Source organism: Puma concolor, chromosome B1, assembly GCF_028749965.1.
Source record: "Puma concolor isolate L17-30 chromosome B1, mPumCon1.1.hap2, whole genome shotgun sequence".
Taxonomy (NCBI): Eukaryota; Metazoa; Chordata; class Mammalia; order Carnivora; family Felidae; genus Puma; species Puma concolor.
Window position 1 is genome coordinate 26,170,271 of NC_141670.1, and position 15,118 is coordinate 26,185,388.

Here is a 15,118-nt window from a genome sequence, read left to right on the forward strand (position 1 = left end):
TATTTCTTGAGCATCTATTATGTGCCAGGCACCACACAGGACACTGTGTTATTACAGATGGCTAAGCATGCTCATGACCTTCAAGGAGCATCTTCCCCAACCCTGACTTTTCAAAAATAAGTGGTTGTCTATATACCTGTACTATGCTTGGTCTTGGATCGAGTCAAAAGACACTTAAAGAAAGGACTATTCTTTCATTCTTCTTGGACGCCAAGCTGAGCTTACCTCTGTGTTACTCAACATAATGAGAATGTGCTGAGAATCCAGTTGCTATGATGACCAGTCTCATCAAAGGAAACCAAAGAAGAGGGAGAACCCTTGGTGGTCATGTTACACACCTACTGATTCGATGTATACCAACTCAACCCTTAGGGGCCTTAAAGAGCAGAACCCCAGTGACTGACTTTTAGCACCTTAGAACATAATAGAAAGTAGGCGGTTAGTAGATATCTGATGAATTAAAGAATCGCTAATCCCTAGCCTTAGCCATGAATGTATGCTTAAAACTGGAGAAAACCTCCAAAATATTTGATATAGACTACTGCTCAACTCAGTAATTTTTTTAAATTACAGAAGAGAAATCTAGGAATCAATGTTAATGGTCCCCGGTCCAGACAGCATCATTAGATATCTAGTGATTTTAGGTTCTATCCACAAACTCATGGGAAGAAGCCGACTATTAATTTGCCCCTGGTTGGGAGCAGAATCTAACCTTAACCTTGCATTGTGGATGTGCTTTGTTCTGTTTGCCAAACTTGGTGAGTATATGTGCAGGCAGTTTCTCTCCCTGAAGTATCCCCAGTATTCATTCTTCCCTGGTCCACATTGACCTCCAGCCGACTTATCTCAGCTTTGTCAAAAAGGCTAAACACAGAGAAGATTCTCAAGGCACATACAGTGTTTTCTAATACAAACTGTGATTTTCAAAATGCCACACAGAAAAGCCATCAGGACTATGGGATTTCCTAGTAAATAGTTGCCATCCCACCATAATCCACTATAGCAGAAACTATTGCAGGAATAAAGCATCTGGAGCTTTACGCAGATTGTAGATGGAGTCTGGAGATAAATACCAATCCGGCCATGGTACTCATACACTGAGAGTCCATGTTACCAAGAGACCACACAGTGAAGTCATTTTGATCCCTCTGGTTAGCCAAGTGGCCACTTCTGTGGACAGAAAAGTGCTCCATCCATGACCCCGTCATCACCTGTCTGCCGAGAAGAATGTGGGAGGGAGAGGAGGGAGTCAAGCGTGAGCAAAGGCCCGAGGACAGACTCCGTCTCTGCCCTCCAGAACCCACCCCCCCAGAGGAGGGGGAGAATGCAGTTAAGTAGTGGGTTAAAATTACAATCAGCATGAGTGATAACTTCAAAAGTAAACGTCTCTCACTTTTTCGGAGAAATGTTTTACTTTCAATTAGTCTCACCTAGTGCCAGACCTTTGGACACTAAAACCGTATAAACCTTGTCTGAGTTCTTATTCCCTTGCTGGGCTCCAACTCCTCCTCTCAGTTCAGGCCTCTCATCCTAATTTGGGGTTTCTCCGTGAAATTCCCATCTGCCCTAATCAGATGATCCTCCCTCAACTGACCTTGTCACTCAAAAGCCATATGTCATTTAAAACCAGGTTTGCAACTGCGAAGAAATAAAAGGCAGAAATAAATTTGATTCTTCTGCATCTTAATTATTTCCCCCAAGCACTGCTATTCTCATTAAACTGCCTTAAGTCTTGAACATGACATTTAAACTAAGAAGTTTAATGAGAATAGCTGTAATGTCATGTAGGACAAAGGTTCTCAATGCCCATGTCCTATGCTGCGAGCCCTTTAGAGGTGTTGAAGTGCACCTAGTTTTCCTCCCAGTAGTTGAGGTACAGTCTGGGTCCGTGGGTACCTGCTGTTGCCAAGGCAACCACCTGCACATCCGGGCTCACCTACTTAGACTGACAGACCTCACTGAGTCTCTGGAATGATTTAGTGCCCCAGTTTAGGGCAGAGTTCAAAGGTGAAGATTGACAGGTACTTCTGGTTAGGAGACAAACCTGTGGGAAATAAGTCCTACATGACATTACAGCAAGAGTTTTCTCCAGAACCCTAATGGGAGTTTACGGAGGACAATATCTCAGACAGACAGACAAGCTACGGCCAAACATCCAAAATAAGACCACAGGAAAGTCAGGTCATTCTCAACATCTTTTTTTTTTTTTTTTTTTTCCCCCTCCAAGCCACAATTTTGTAAAACAGGACCACAGGCAAACCAGAAAATGATTGTGTTCTTCCAGAATAGTCCAAGAAAGCAGAAGGAACTAAGTAAACATAAGTGAAAAGTAACACTGTCCTGCATGAAACAACCCCTTTCTCTAGAGGGTCGAGTGTATTTAATACACCTCATGAGATTCATTCTCTTTGCTTGAAAGTGAGGCTGATTCTTAGAAATAGGACCTATTAGCAAATGGCCCATGGAAAGAAAGTAAGTTAACCTTGAATGTCATTCAAAGACCTTCTAACATCTTCCATCTTGGAAACTGACATCAGCCTAACATAGTTTCCACTGTGCTACTGGTATTGGTCCTGCATCAACTGTGGGCTGTATTCTCATTAATGGTCCAATTTGCCATCACCCTGACCTGCTAGATTTGAAGACTGGGGGTTTCTGGCACCCTCCTCAGAAGGATTCGGAAGTACTGAGTTCCAGAATTAAAAATCAGCTTATGGTCCCAAGCCTGTCCTCTTATCTCCTCATGAGGGAGACGTGATGACTCAAGACATGTCAGTAATGATTAAAAAAATCTTCCCCAAATGAAAATATATACGAGTTTGTTTTATTTTAAATAGTACCAGATGCTCTTTTCTCTTTTCTGGGCTCCCTTAAGCCAAATTTATTTCCCAGACTTTTTTTTCCTAAAAGCCCTTAAACTAACAACTTTTTTTGTTTGTTTTTTGTTTTTAAGAGCTGGAACCCAGGACCTCTGAGATTCCCACCTGGTTTGAGCTATGTATAATCCAATGGTTTTATCCTATAAACTGGGCCAAAAACCTCAGATCTCAACCCAGATGCTAATGCAAACCCTGAGTTATGTTGCTATGGTGACTGGATTCCTCCAAGCCCTTAATTCTTACATGAGAAAGGTTTACTTTCTTCTCTGAGGAATGAGGGGGTGTTCAGGTGGGTGCCTGGGATTGGGCCAGAAGTTTCCTATAGGGTGTGGGTGTCCCTGCCACAGTCAAGAGCTCCAGGTGGCTTTTGCCTACATAACTATACCCTCTACTGGATTCTGTTCATCTCATTTGAGTCTTTCAGCAACAGGGTGTTATAAAAGTATTGTTATTACCATCCAATTTTAGGAAGGCTCAGTCATGGCAAGTGGCTTGCTCAAGATCACTCAGCCCATAGATGAGACAGATGCATTATAAACTTGATTTTCTGATCAAGTTCAAAGCCCATGCTTCTCACTAACCAACCCAGGCCGGAGGCAGACAGATGTCTTGTTCACTTCCTACACCTGCTGAAGCACCCTATGTATTTAGGAGCAGGTACAGCTGTGTAATTTTGGCAGGTGACTTCAGCTCCTTCTATCTCTGTTTTGTCATCTGTAAATTGGGGATGGTAATCCTTATCTCCTAGGGCTGTTCTGAGGATCAAATGAATTAATATGTCTAATTCCCTTACATCCAGGCCTGACCCATAGTAAGTACCATATAAACGGGAGCTATTCTTAGCTGCTGGATCCCTTATTCACTCAGGAAGTTAAAACTATAGCCAAAGAGAGTCTGCAATCACCTGAGGATGTCTATACCACTGGCAGGTGGCCAGCGCAATACCAGAACAAAGTAGTGGTCACTGAAAAAGCCCATGTTAGAGAGCATCATAGCCTGAGACGCCTTGATGTTCAAAGTCAAGTATTCACAGCTGCATCTCTCTGTGGTCAGTTTCCCTGCTTCTGACATCAACCCGGAGGCACGTAAGCTAAAACAGAATCCCTGGAAATGACACCGCTAGAGAAAGTCTGTTTGGAAAGGCTGTCATTTTTTAAAAAACAGCAGGCTTCTCCTTTCCCTGATAGGAATCAGTTTTGCTCGAAGAAGGACATTTTTTTTTTTCTTCCAGAATTTAAATTCCATGCACAACTCAATACCTTTAAAAAGGCATTTATTTACCTTAGGCCTTTGAAAGGTACTTTAAACTGGCAGGAGACAGCAGCAAAGCGGTGGACAAAGCTATGAGTTTCAGCACGCTAAAATGAAACTACTTTTTTCCCTCCATAAAAGCCCACATCTAAAGGTTACCAACCGTGCACAGAGCCACCTACTATTTGGCTCTTGGCTCCAAGGCCTGTTTCTGGAGCACACATTTGGCATTGCCCATGGGCCTCCCCATCTCTTTGCCTCTCCAAATTCTGCAGCATAGCCTCCTTTGGCATTCTTCTGCATGTTTAAATAAACGGAGAATCTCAGGGTTTTCCCTAGAAAAGTCTGCTAAAGACACTCCAGAGAGATGGGGAGGAAAAGAGTACCAGCTTATAAAACTACAAGCATCAGAAAAGAGGGACAGCCTAGCGGTGCTTCTTGCAAAGATTTATTTCAAATAGCCAGTCCCAGGCAGGGTACAGCCTGTAGGTCTTTTTGCTGAGCACAAACATCAACTTAGAAATTTACATAAAGGCACAAGGCCTTTGGGCAGATACTTGGTGCCCAGAGTGCCAGACCCAGAGCTTGGGCCCGAGGGCTTCTAGTAGGGGGGCAACAGCACAGGTTTCTAGAAGAGCCCTCCCCCAGTCCTCTGGAACGAGCCCGACTTACACACAGACAGTCATACTCACCTCGACTTAGGAGGCGGTGGAGGCGGTGAGAACACTTCAATCCCACTTCTGTCCTTGGGGAACTCAAAGGCAAAAGAGGCCGATTTGCTCATCCCGGTCCCGACTTTGCTGCTCTGCCCAGAGGAGCCGTCTGTGGGGCGGAGACGGTGCCAGGCAGAGGAGTTTGAGGGGTCTGTGGCACCGTTTTCCATCTCTCGTCCCCAGCTTTGACTCAACAACTCCTGCTCCACCTCCTCCTCTTCCTCTATCCGGCACTGACGACTCCAGGCCCCAGTCTGGTACCGGGGCCGCCGCTGGTCCAAGGCTGAGGCAGTGGCGGCAGGTGGGTGGCACCAGACAGAGTCATTGGTGGCGACGCCATTGGCCCGGCAGGAGGAGGCAGAGTCAGTGGGGCCCCCGGCTAAAGCCTGGGGTCCAGGACCACCCCCAGCGCTCCCCTCGCTGAGGTCAGAGAGTGGGGAGGCAGATGGCGACACTGGGGACCCTCCGGGGCTACTCTTGGACAGCTTGGGGGGAATGGCAGGCTTCCCCTTGGGTGTGTTCTCACTCGCGTCGGGGCGGTGGCTTTCTCTGGAGCTCAGCCCCTGGCCAGCTGAAGTCTCCTCTTCACCTGCCTCTGAGTCCTGGCTCAGGGGCCCGCGTGGCCACTGCACCCCCACTGCAGAGTCGGGGCTGCTCAGGTAGATTGTCCGGCGGTCCTCTTCCGGATGGGCTGCCATGACCGTGATGGTGGCTGCCACCTGGGGAACCTTATCTGGGCCTTCCCTGTCCCGGCCCCAGCCAGATGGCGCTTTCGGAGCCCAGGCATTAGCTGTCCGTACCTGGCCCTGGCCCCGAGCAGCTGCTGCTGCGTGTTCCGCTGTGGCCTGTGGCTTAGGAGGCGCTGGAACCGCCTTCTTCCTCTTGGTGCTCTCAGCATAGATGGGTTCAGGCTGTACAGCCTCCCTGGGGTGGGCTGGAGGCTGGGGCTCCCCAGTCAGTCCAAGGCACCTGTTCGAGCCAGCGTCCTGCTGCTTCCCTGGCACAGGTTCCTTCATGAGGGAGCAGTAATCACTCTCAAGATGGGGGGCGAAGGGGCTGCTGGCCCCGCTGCTGGGACTCCCACAGGAGAGGCCGTCTGAAGAACCGGCCGCCTCTGAGGGCAGGGACAGCTTCTTGGGACCCAGGCGGGGAGGGTTCTCCGCGGGGCCCTGGCTACAGCACTCCCTCGGGAAGCTCACAACCCGCTTCTGCTCCTCAGTGGACCCCTCACACACTGCCTGCCCCCAGCACACTGCTGGGCAGTCCCCTCCGCCAGGCCTGCACCGAGAACTCGCAGCCTGTGAGGTGGCCGTGGCCCTGGGGCTCCCGGGGCAACAATCCAGGATGGAGCAGTATTCCCCACCCTCGCTGTCCCCTGAAGGCGAGCACCTTTGATCGCTGTCATCCTCCGAGGCCAGGGACTCCCGCAGCGGCTGTGGAGAGGGGCAGGGCCCGGCGCCCTTGTGACAGCCAGATGTCATCCCGGCAAAGGCAGCCACTTTCTGGCGGAAGCTCTCCTGAGTGGAGGTCAGCTCCTGGTAGGGAAACACGGGTTTATCTTCTCGCCCCCCCTTCTCATTGGGGAAACTCAGTGGGTGGAAGGCAGTGCTCCGCTCCCCCCGGGCCTCGAGGCTGTGCAGACCAACCATGGCATACGCAGGGGGGCAGCGAGAGTGGCCATCTGCGGAGACGGAGGGCCCGGCAGGCTTCTGGACGCCACGGAAGCTGCCCAGGTAAACTATCGGCACGTCGTCCTGCTTCGGGAGGGGGAGCTTGCCGGGGGCTCGTCTCCAGATGACCTACACAGCCCCAAGGTTAAAAGACTTACATTAGACCTTGTCAGAGAAAAAAGGAAGAGAGAAAAAGTGAGAGGGAAGTGCCATGACATTGTGAACGGTCTTCTGTGCTGCGGCGAGGAAGCTCTCCAGCACGCCTCCCCCTCTGATCACCCCACAGCCTCTCCTCCTTGTCACACCCACGAAGCCACTGGACTTCCCAGACACCCAGCCGTGCTTCCCTCCCCGGGGGCTGTCATTCTTTTGGCTTAAATCTGTGAGGTAGGGGAAGGAAAAACCCTGAAAAGGAACATTCTGCCTTCTCCCTCAAAATTGCCTGATGAGGTAAGTTCTCCTAAGAGCTTTGAAAAGAGAGTTTTGAGTTTAATTTTCGCTCCGTGTTTGTTAGTTTTTTGATAACCATGCCACAGTACATTCCCGAAGAAACCGAAGTCTTAAGGCTTTTTAAAATACCTTGGCTGGGCGGTGAGGCAAGAGAGTGAGGGGTGGTTTCTGAGCTGGGTCCCAGCCCCCTCGCTGCTCTCTGGGCTTTGCCAATGACCTCGGCCCAAGCCTACGTAAGTGGCCGGACTAGTTGAACTAGGAGACAGAGATTTGGACTGCTCATTCCCATCCCTGAAGTCACGGTCCCCTCGTCCTTCCCTTCTAAAGTCTCCCCCTGCCCTGGGGTGCCTGGGTGGCTCGGTCGGTTAAGGCTCAGGTCATGATCTCACGTTCGTGAGTTCAAGCCCCGCATCGGACTCTGTGCTGACAGTGTGGAGCCTGTTTGGGATCCTGTCTCCTTCTCTCTCTGCCCCTCCCCTGCTTGCTTTCTACCTGTTTCTCAAAAAAAATAAATAAAAATAAACTTAAAAAAAAAAAGTCTCTCCCTGCCCCCAAACTTTTAGAAGCAGCCTCAAAGTAGGGCTTGCATTTGCTTCCTTTCCAAGATGATTCTGAACTGAAAGAGTCCTTGGCTTACGTCTGTGAAGGCTGAAGGTAGTGAACGTAGCCTGGCGAGTGGGTGTGACTGGCTTACGACAAATAGAGCAGGGACATGGAGCTACGTGCAACCACAGGAAGTGCCTCTCTTCAGTTAAGCCACCTCCAATATAAAACTGACCTCTGATTTTACATAGGCTCGCGCACCCTTCCTGATCCACCCACCATGATGGTTTAGGAAAACTAGACTAGACAGAAAGGTCAAACAAGTCCCAAGCAGTTTGAGAATGTCCTAGACTGACTGACAGCATCTTAGACACGTCTAGAGGCAGCGGGCTCTGCACGGCCTCTAAATAACTACACCTTTGTAAGGGTGACCTGTGGGATGAGCAGAACAGGCTAATCTCTAGGGATGTGACCATCTTTAGTTATCCCAGGTCAAAGTTGCTAAAATCCAACGTTCGCAGCTGGAAATTTGAACGCCGGCTGGGAACTGGATATGAAGGAACTACTGCTAATATTTTAAGGGCGATCTTGGTATTGCAGTTCTATTTTTTAAGAAGACTTTATCTTTTAAGACATGTACGGAAATGATGTGATATCTGGGATTTGCTTCAAAATCACAGGGAAGGCAGGGTGGAGGTGGGGGTGGAGAGGAAGCAAGACCAGACCCGGTCATGAGTTGGTCTGTTGACACTCATGGTAAAGGACAGTGGGATGCAGGGCGTTTGTTATACAATTACCCCTACTTGCGTATATATTTTTAATTATCAATTAAAACATTTTTTAACTTAAAAAAAAAAAAAAAAGCTTCATTTTGGTGTGTCCCCAGATAAATAATTAACCCAGTCTGCATTTAAACTTGAGGGACTGGATTGATGGTTCTTGGCCTAAAGGGACAGCTGGAAAGGAGGGCAGCAGTCAGGACGGGACAGTCATGGGGCGAGCTGACGGGAAGCCATTCTGTCCTGCAGAAGTCTTGCTCCAACAGCTCTCCCTGGCTGCCAGCCAGTCACCAAGCGTTACAACAAGAGCGGCCCCTGTAAAAATACCACATGGGTTCGTCAGCCTCACCTGTGAGACTTCGGCGCTCAGGTTCGCCTCTGTCCACACGTCAGAGGTGTCTGAGCTCATCATGGTGGGCTTCACGGCGATGGTGGGCTTGGAGTAGGGGGAGCTGTTCACAGCGTCATCTTCCTGGCGGCAGGTCTCCGCCCTGGGGGGCAGGCGAGGTGGAGGGGGCAGGCTGCCTGATCGCGGCTGGGGATGGCCGGGTGCCAGCTGGTGGTCACTCCTCAGGCAGAAGCAGTTCTTGCAGGACCCGGGCTTCCAGATGTGCTCCACAAAGTCACTGCACGCAGACATTTTTGGGCTCGCGGGGCTCAGTCGGACGGTCTGGTGCATCTTGAGCAGACAGTGTGCTGGCTCATCTTGTGCCCAGCTCTCTGGCGTGGTCTTATGGGAGGCAGATGCGGGGCACAGAGCGGCTCCCGGGAATGGCAGGGATCTGCCTGATCAGAGATCCACGCGGCCAGAGGATGGCTGCATTACCCTAGAGTCTAATTATTTGAATGGGGAGTAGGAAGGGGAGGGAAGAGGAAAAAGGGAGAAGAAAAGGTCAAGATTAGCATTCCATTTCTTCTGAGACCCTCACCTATTTGTCCTAAGGCTCGTAGTCACTCTGCAGTGGTGCGGCCTTATCGGAAGCTGTAAAAACTAAACGCAACTCTGATACAGGAGTACAGAGCATAGTGGACATTTCAGTCCCCTGAAGTCCCGAGCGCTGAGGTTTGGGGACTGTGGCAGGAAGAAATCACATAGGGTTTTAGATGAGGAACTGCCCTGTCTTCCATGCATTCCCTGCTGCTGGGGTGTCTAGAGCTTGGGACAAGAACTACAAAGTAATTCTGCAAGTAAAAACGGTGGCTTCCAGAGGACAGGCCACAATCTGTAACCAAGGACTGAGCAAGCAGGCAGGCCTGCGCCCGGAGACCAGTGCTCTAATGGTGCTTCTGGGCAGGTGGAGACTAAATGCAGGAGAAAGGGGAGAGGTGTGGTGCCGGCCTGCCCCTCGGGGGAACTGTGTCAGGAGGTCTGGCATCTGGGGAATCTGCCCTCCTCTCCTTACTAAATATAAGTTATTCAACCCAGTGCTCAGTGAGGTCAACAGAGCAGGGGCTGCAGGTCAAGGGGGGGAAAACAGAAAAAGAAATGCCTGACCACCACAGCCCTGTGGTCTAAGGGTCGCTGGTAGAACAGAACAGAGGGAAGAGATTATCACAGTTATTTTTCCCTATGACAGCCCTAGGAGGTAAGGCAGTCAGCTTGTTGAGAGAGGTGTCTCTGACAGTCAAACTGAGCACAGAGTTTGCCCCTAGCACCTAGCAAATTCGCCCATTCAAGATGAGCTCAGAAGTTTGCAGATATTAACCAATTAGCTTGAATAACACCCCGCAGGTAGCTGTTATCCCTATTTACGGATAGAGGGGAGCCTGGCTGGCTCAGCCGAAGAGCATTCGACTCCTGATCTCAGGGTCGTGAGTTCGAGCCCCACATTGGGTGTAGAGATTACTTACATAAATAAGTAAACAGATGGAAAAAAAACAATGGCAATGGCATAAACTAAGATTCATCCATAGACATAGGGGGGGTTGGTGGTTTCGGAAAGCGAGGCCAACTGTGTGGGCAACCCCTCACCTCATCATGTCCTTCATCAGACAGAGTTGCTGGCCATTATCTGTTTGCTGCTCATTGCTCTTCTCTGCTCACTTAAATGAACTGAGCTCCTCATAAGGAGGGTGTTCATGAGAAAATAATCCTCATAAATCGAAGGTGAACAGATTCTCATCCAATAGGGAGTTTTACCCTAGGGTTTGCTCTCCACTGTCCTCCAGTGAGAACTTGCTTTGAGGCTGATACCTTCTAAACTACCAAGACAGGGGTGCCTGAGTGGCTCAGTCAGTTAGGTGTCCGACTTCGGCTCAGGTCATGATCCCGTGGTTTGTGGGTTCAAGCCCTGCGTCGGGCTCTGTGCTGACAGTTCAGAGCCTGGAGCCTGCTTCGGATTCTGTGTCTCCCTCTCTCTCTGCCCCTCCCCTGCTCACCCTCTGTCTCTCTTACTCAAAAATAAACATTAAAAACAACAAAAAAATTCTTTTTAATAAAAAAAGCTTTAGGGGCACCTGGGTGGCTCAGTTGATTAAGCATCCGACTCTTGATTTCGGCTCAGGTCATGATCTCATGCTTTGTGAGTCTGAGCCCTGCGTCAGGCTCTGGGCTGAAGGCTCAGAGCCCAGAGCCTGCTTCAGATTCTGTTTCCCTCTCCCTCTGCCTCTCCCCTGCTTGTGCGCTCTCTCGCATGCTCTCTCTCTCTCAAAAATAAATAAATAAATAAATAAATAAACAAACAAACAAACAAACAAACAAACTTAAACTATCAACAGGACTAACCAGGTAGACTGAGCCAGGAGCCCACTCCTGAATCGTTTTGGAAAGTGCTCTCTTTCTGTTGTCCCACACGCACTCACAGACAGGGGTGCTTATTCAGCAAGCACTGGCGCTAAATTCACCTCCTTTCCCTCCAAAGTTCCCCGCAAAGCCACTGCCTCACTAAGCTAAATGAACACTCTGAAATACACAAGTATTTGTCTTTCAGCAACTGTTGGTGGGTCCTATGCATCCCTCTCTTTAAGATGATTGTGGGTTAGGTTCTTCTCCTCCCCTAAATACACCCCAGTAGCAGGTTCATTCCTCACCAAGTTCCCCAGAAGAGGTCACTAAGCTTCAACAAGCAGAGGAGGATAGCAAGGATTTTTCTTCCTCCCATAATTTTGAGCCACCGAGAGCTTTAGGCTCAGCTGCTAAATCTTGCAAGGAGGAAAAAGGGGAGGAAGCACAGTGGTGTTCGGAGAGCAAGTCTCCAGATCCCTGCCCCAAGGTGAGGAGCTGGTCCTTTCTTAGGGAGCCGACAGGCTTCCTGGCCACAGAGAAAAACAGTCTCCCGTTTACTACAGTCAGAGGCTCCCGAGCCCCGCCCCCCCCCCACCCTGATGACAGTAGGGAAGAAAGCTTAAAGACCAGTTCTCTGTGGTCCCTTCTGCGTTCCTGCAGCTCCTTATAAGGCTGAGTTAACTGTGGAGGTGGGTGTCCAACCACTTCCTCGGGGCTACCACAGATTCACAAAGAGGCAGTCCGGGGAGGTCACATTTCATTTCCTCCCCAACAGGCAACTGCGAGCACAAACTTGTCATGTCTGCTTGGTGCCAGAGGTCCCCACTCCTTGTCGCCGATGGCCCACCACCGCCCTGGGACTTCGGGTAGGCTCTGGATTACTGATGAGTGGGAAGCTTCCCTCAGAACCCTGGCCACAGCCTGTGCACCCTCTCTTCGCTCCCAGGCCCAGCTCTGAAATTCTCTGATGTGGGCACAACTCTCACCGACACGACTGCTCAGAGACGCAAAGGTTTTTAGGGGCAGTCTTTGAAGAAGAGAACAGAATGAAGTGCTAGCCTTCCACCATCACTGACTCACTGCATCCTGTTACAACTGGTTTCTCAGTCACAGCAAACAGAATTTACCATCCTGTCAAGCCAGAAAAGATGCTTTCCCAGTTCTGTCTGGGGAGCTCCATGCCTGGAATTATCCCCTATTTGTTTTCTGTGAAAGATGGTGAAAAACTCAAGTGGCGCTCACAAACCAGGAACGTCGCTTCGCCTCCCTGTGCCAACTCTCCACAGCCTGGGAATGGTACCTTCCTGCCCACGTTCCTTACCTCCGAAGGGAGGCGGCCCCCAGAATTATGCAAATTCCCCCAGTTCAGTGGGAGGTAGCAGGGCAAGATTAGAAAAAGATCCCAGCATTCTTTCTGATCCAAGTCGTGATAAAACATCTTTGCCTCTGCAAACTTCTGCACTAGATTTGTGGCTGCAATTTGCAAGACTGAAGTTGTCAGACACACTCCCATCCCATTTCCAAAAGAATCTGAAGAATGACGGCCAGATCTGTAAAATTAAACCTTTTGGCTCTAAATACCCCTTCATGCTTGCATCAAAGGCTGTTCATGCCTCACCCCGAAGTGACAGAATTCCAAAAACACTCACCTGATAAATGTATACATACCGTTAAATTAATGCAACAGTGGAAAAGAAAAGTAGGTACGGAAAGTGTCTGGTTTTCAATACTCCACTGGCAAGGGTTGCCCAGGCAGAAAGAACAAAGTGACACTCTTAACACCCTCCTTCCCCCACCCCTCAGAGGGTAAGTCGTGATATTCGCCCAACTTTTCATTTTATTTTTTCCGTCTCCAATGCTACGTACGCAATCTCATCTCAGCGGTAGCAATGTGATTTTCATGGGTTAGACCTACTACAGTCTAAACCAGTAAGGAGGATGGCCGAATTCCACAGGACAACGGGATGGCAAAGTCACTGCACAATTCCCCAGGGCTTCCTGTCAAATGTCCCTCTCAAAACGGGAAAAGGTTGCTACCACGGATCAGGCCAGTGATCAGTAAGGTCCGTGGAACCTGACTCTGCACTGATGGCATTGCAAAATTCCTGGCCCCTAGACCTTTGGGCTTTCCTATCCAGTTCTGCAAAGCCATGTCCTTGCTGGCTGAGCTTTACCTGAGAAAAATAAACACAACGGGCCCTGCCTCCATTCCCATTTACAGGACCTGAAAGCGGAGAGGTGGAGAGGTTCTATTTTCTCCTGGTGTGCTTGTGTGTGTGTGTGTGTGTGTGTGTGTGTGTGTGTGTCCGGCTGGGAACACGAGCAGCACACGCAAAGGTTAAGAACGTGCCCACGGTACGCCCTCTTTCAGAAGGCTCGGGAGAGAGGCATCATCTCCTTCCCTCCGGAGACTCGGAGGCTGGCATCTAACCCGGGGCAGCGCCAGCGGCCGCTATCCTGCGGCCCCAAACCATCACCCCCGGGATCCCTGAACGGCCTCTCCCTCTGCTCCTTTGACAATACGGCTGCCGCGGAAATGAAGTGTCCCCCCTAGCAACTCGCAAAGCGCTCGGGTCCCCTGCCCCAGACTGAACAGCAAGACCAGCAAGACCAGCACAACAGTCAGTGTCCCGTCCCCGAACTCGAAGGAAAGTTTCCCCGTTTTAAAAAGCGCGATGCTCGAATGAATCGAAAACAGCCCTCCGGCTCCCGTGTGCTCCGGGCTCCGTGCCTGCACCTGGAGCACAAGCCCCGGCGCACGCGGTCCGGACGCTCCACCCTCCCCGAGCGGCCGCCTGTCACCCCGGGGGACGCCGACAGGGAATCGCCCTCTCGGCGACCGCAGCGCTCCCCCGGAGCTCCCCTCTGCGGCCACGTTTGCCAGACAAAAAGAGGCCGGATTTGGAGAAAGCGTCGCGGGCTCACCTCGGGGCCGCGCTCCCCCGGCCTCGCCGTCGGTCGCCGAGAAGCCAGCCGCCCGGCCGGGCGCCTCGGAGCATTGTTTGGAGAGTGAGCGCGCGCAGTGCGTGCCCGGCCGCGGGCGGGTGTCCTCTGCCTGGGCCCGGAGGCCGGGTGGCAGCTGCGAGCGCGGCTCCGCCCCCTCCGCCTCCGGTTACGCCGCCCGCCCAGGCTCCCGCCGCACCTCCGCAGTCCCCGCCACCTCCCCGCGCCCCCACCCCCTACCCGGGCCCGCGCGCCTCCGGCTCCCCGCCGGCGGGCTGAGGCTCTCAGCCCCGAGTCGTCCAAACTCTCCCCGCCCCGCCCCTCCCACCCGCGCCCACCCGCCCGTCCGCTCCCGGCCGCGAGGCCCCGCCCCTGGCCCGGGACTGGGCGCCGTCCGACCCGCGAGCGGGGCCCCGGCTTGCCCTCTCCCCGGAGACCGCGGTGCGCGCCTCTGCCACGGCGACTCTCGGTGCCGGCAGCCTGGCTCTTACTACAATGTCTGTAGAGGTATCATAGGTGTCCGGCATCCCTTCATCCAGCCGGCTCTGCGAGACTCGGGGGGCGGGGAAGGCACGAGAGCCGGCGAGGGGGAGCCTAGAAAGCCAGGGGTCAGGAGGGGAATAATGAGGTCGGGATCCCAGACCGGTCCCGAAAGCTGCGTGGGCACCGGGATTGTCCATCGCTGTAGCGGGCGGGAGGAGGGTGGGGCGCGAGGGAGCCGGGCTGGGAATCCCGACCTCGGATTCCAGATCCCCTCGGTCCCTGGACTAAGCCTCACTCAGGCCAATGGCTTAACCTCTAGGAACTTCGGTGTTCTGGATATAGAATGAACGGTTGAACTGGACAGAGCTGGTCTTCCACCTCCCTCGGACATCCAGGTCTTACGCAGGCCAATATTACACCTGTGTTTACAGTTTCCAGTAAGTGACTCACTCACTGAGATAGACCGAGTTCGAGATAGTCCTCCGGCTAAATAAATATCTTTTAACAAAGAGTACCACACAGCCCACACCTAGTCAGTCCCTTCCCCCACCTGCCTCTGACAGGCTCTGCACCTTGACCTGGGTGGTTCCTCAAGACGTTAGCACCCAGGTCACCACCTTGAGAATGCCTGGGTGGGGGCAATGTGGTGAAATGGAATAGGCAGAAGACTGGGAAAAACACC

At 51.6% G+C, this 15,118-nt stretch overlaps 1 protein-coding gene across 2 annotated transcripts in view; it reads right to left on the reverse strand.

Moving 5' to 3' along the window:
- PRAG1 (PEAK1 related, kinase-activating pseudokinase 1) overlaps positions 1 to 14,116 on the reverse strand; it is a 51,872-nt gene extending 37,756 nt beyond the window's left edge. Inside the window, exons 1-3 of one of the 2 annotated variants that reach the window (XM_086703334.1) lie at positions 13,936 to 14,116; positions 8,635 to 9,119; positions 4,823 to 6,642 (exon numbers count right to left, since the gene is read on the reverse strand). In XM_086703334.1, coding sequence (XP_086559460.1) covers positions 4,823 to 6,642; positions 8,635 to 8,964 — 2,150 coding nt within the window. In that variant the 5' untranslated portion in view covers positions 8,965 to 9,119; positions 13,936 to 14,116. Of the gene's footprint in view, positions 1 to 4,822; positions 6,679 to 8,634; positions 9,120 to 13,935 lie in introns of those variants that run through there. The other variant, XM_086703335.1, reaches the window with a different exon arrangement.
- Positions 14,117 to 15,118: the final 1,002 nt, after the last annotated feature.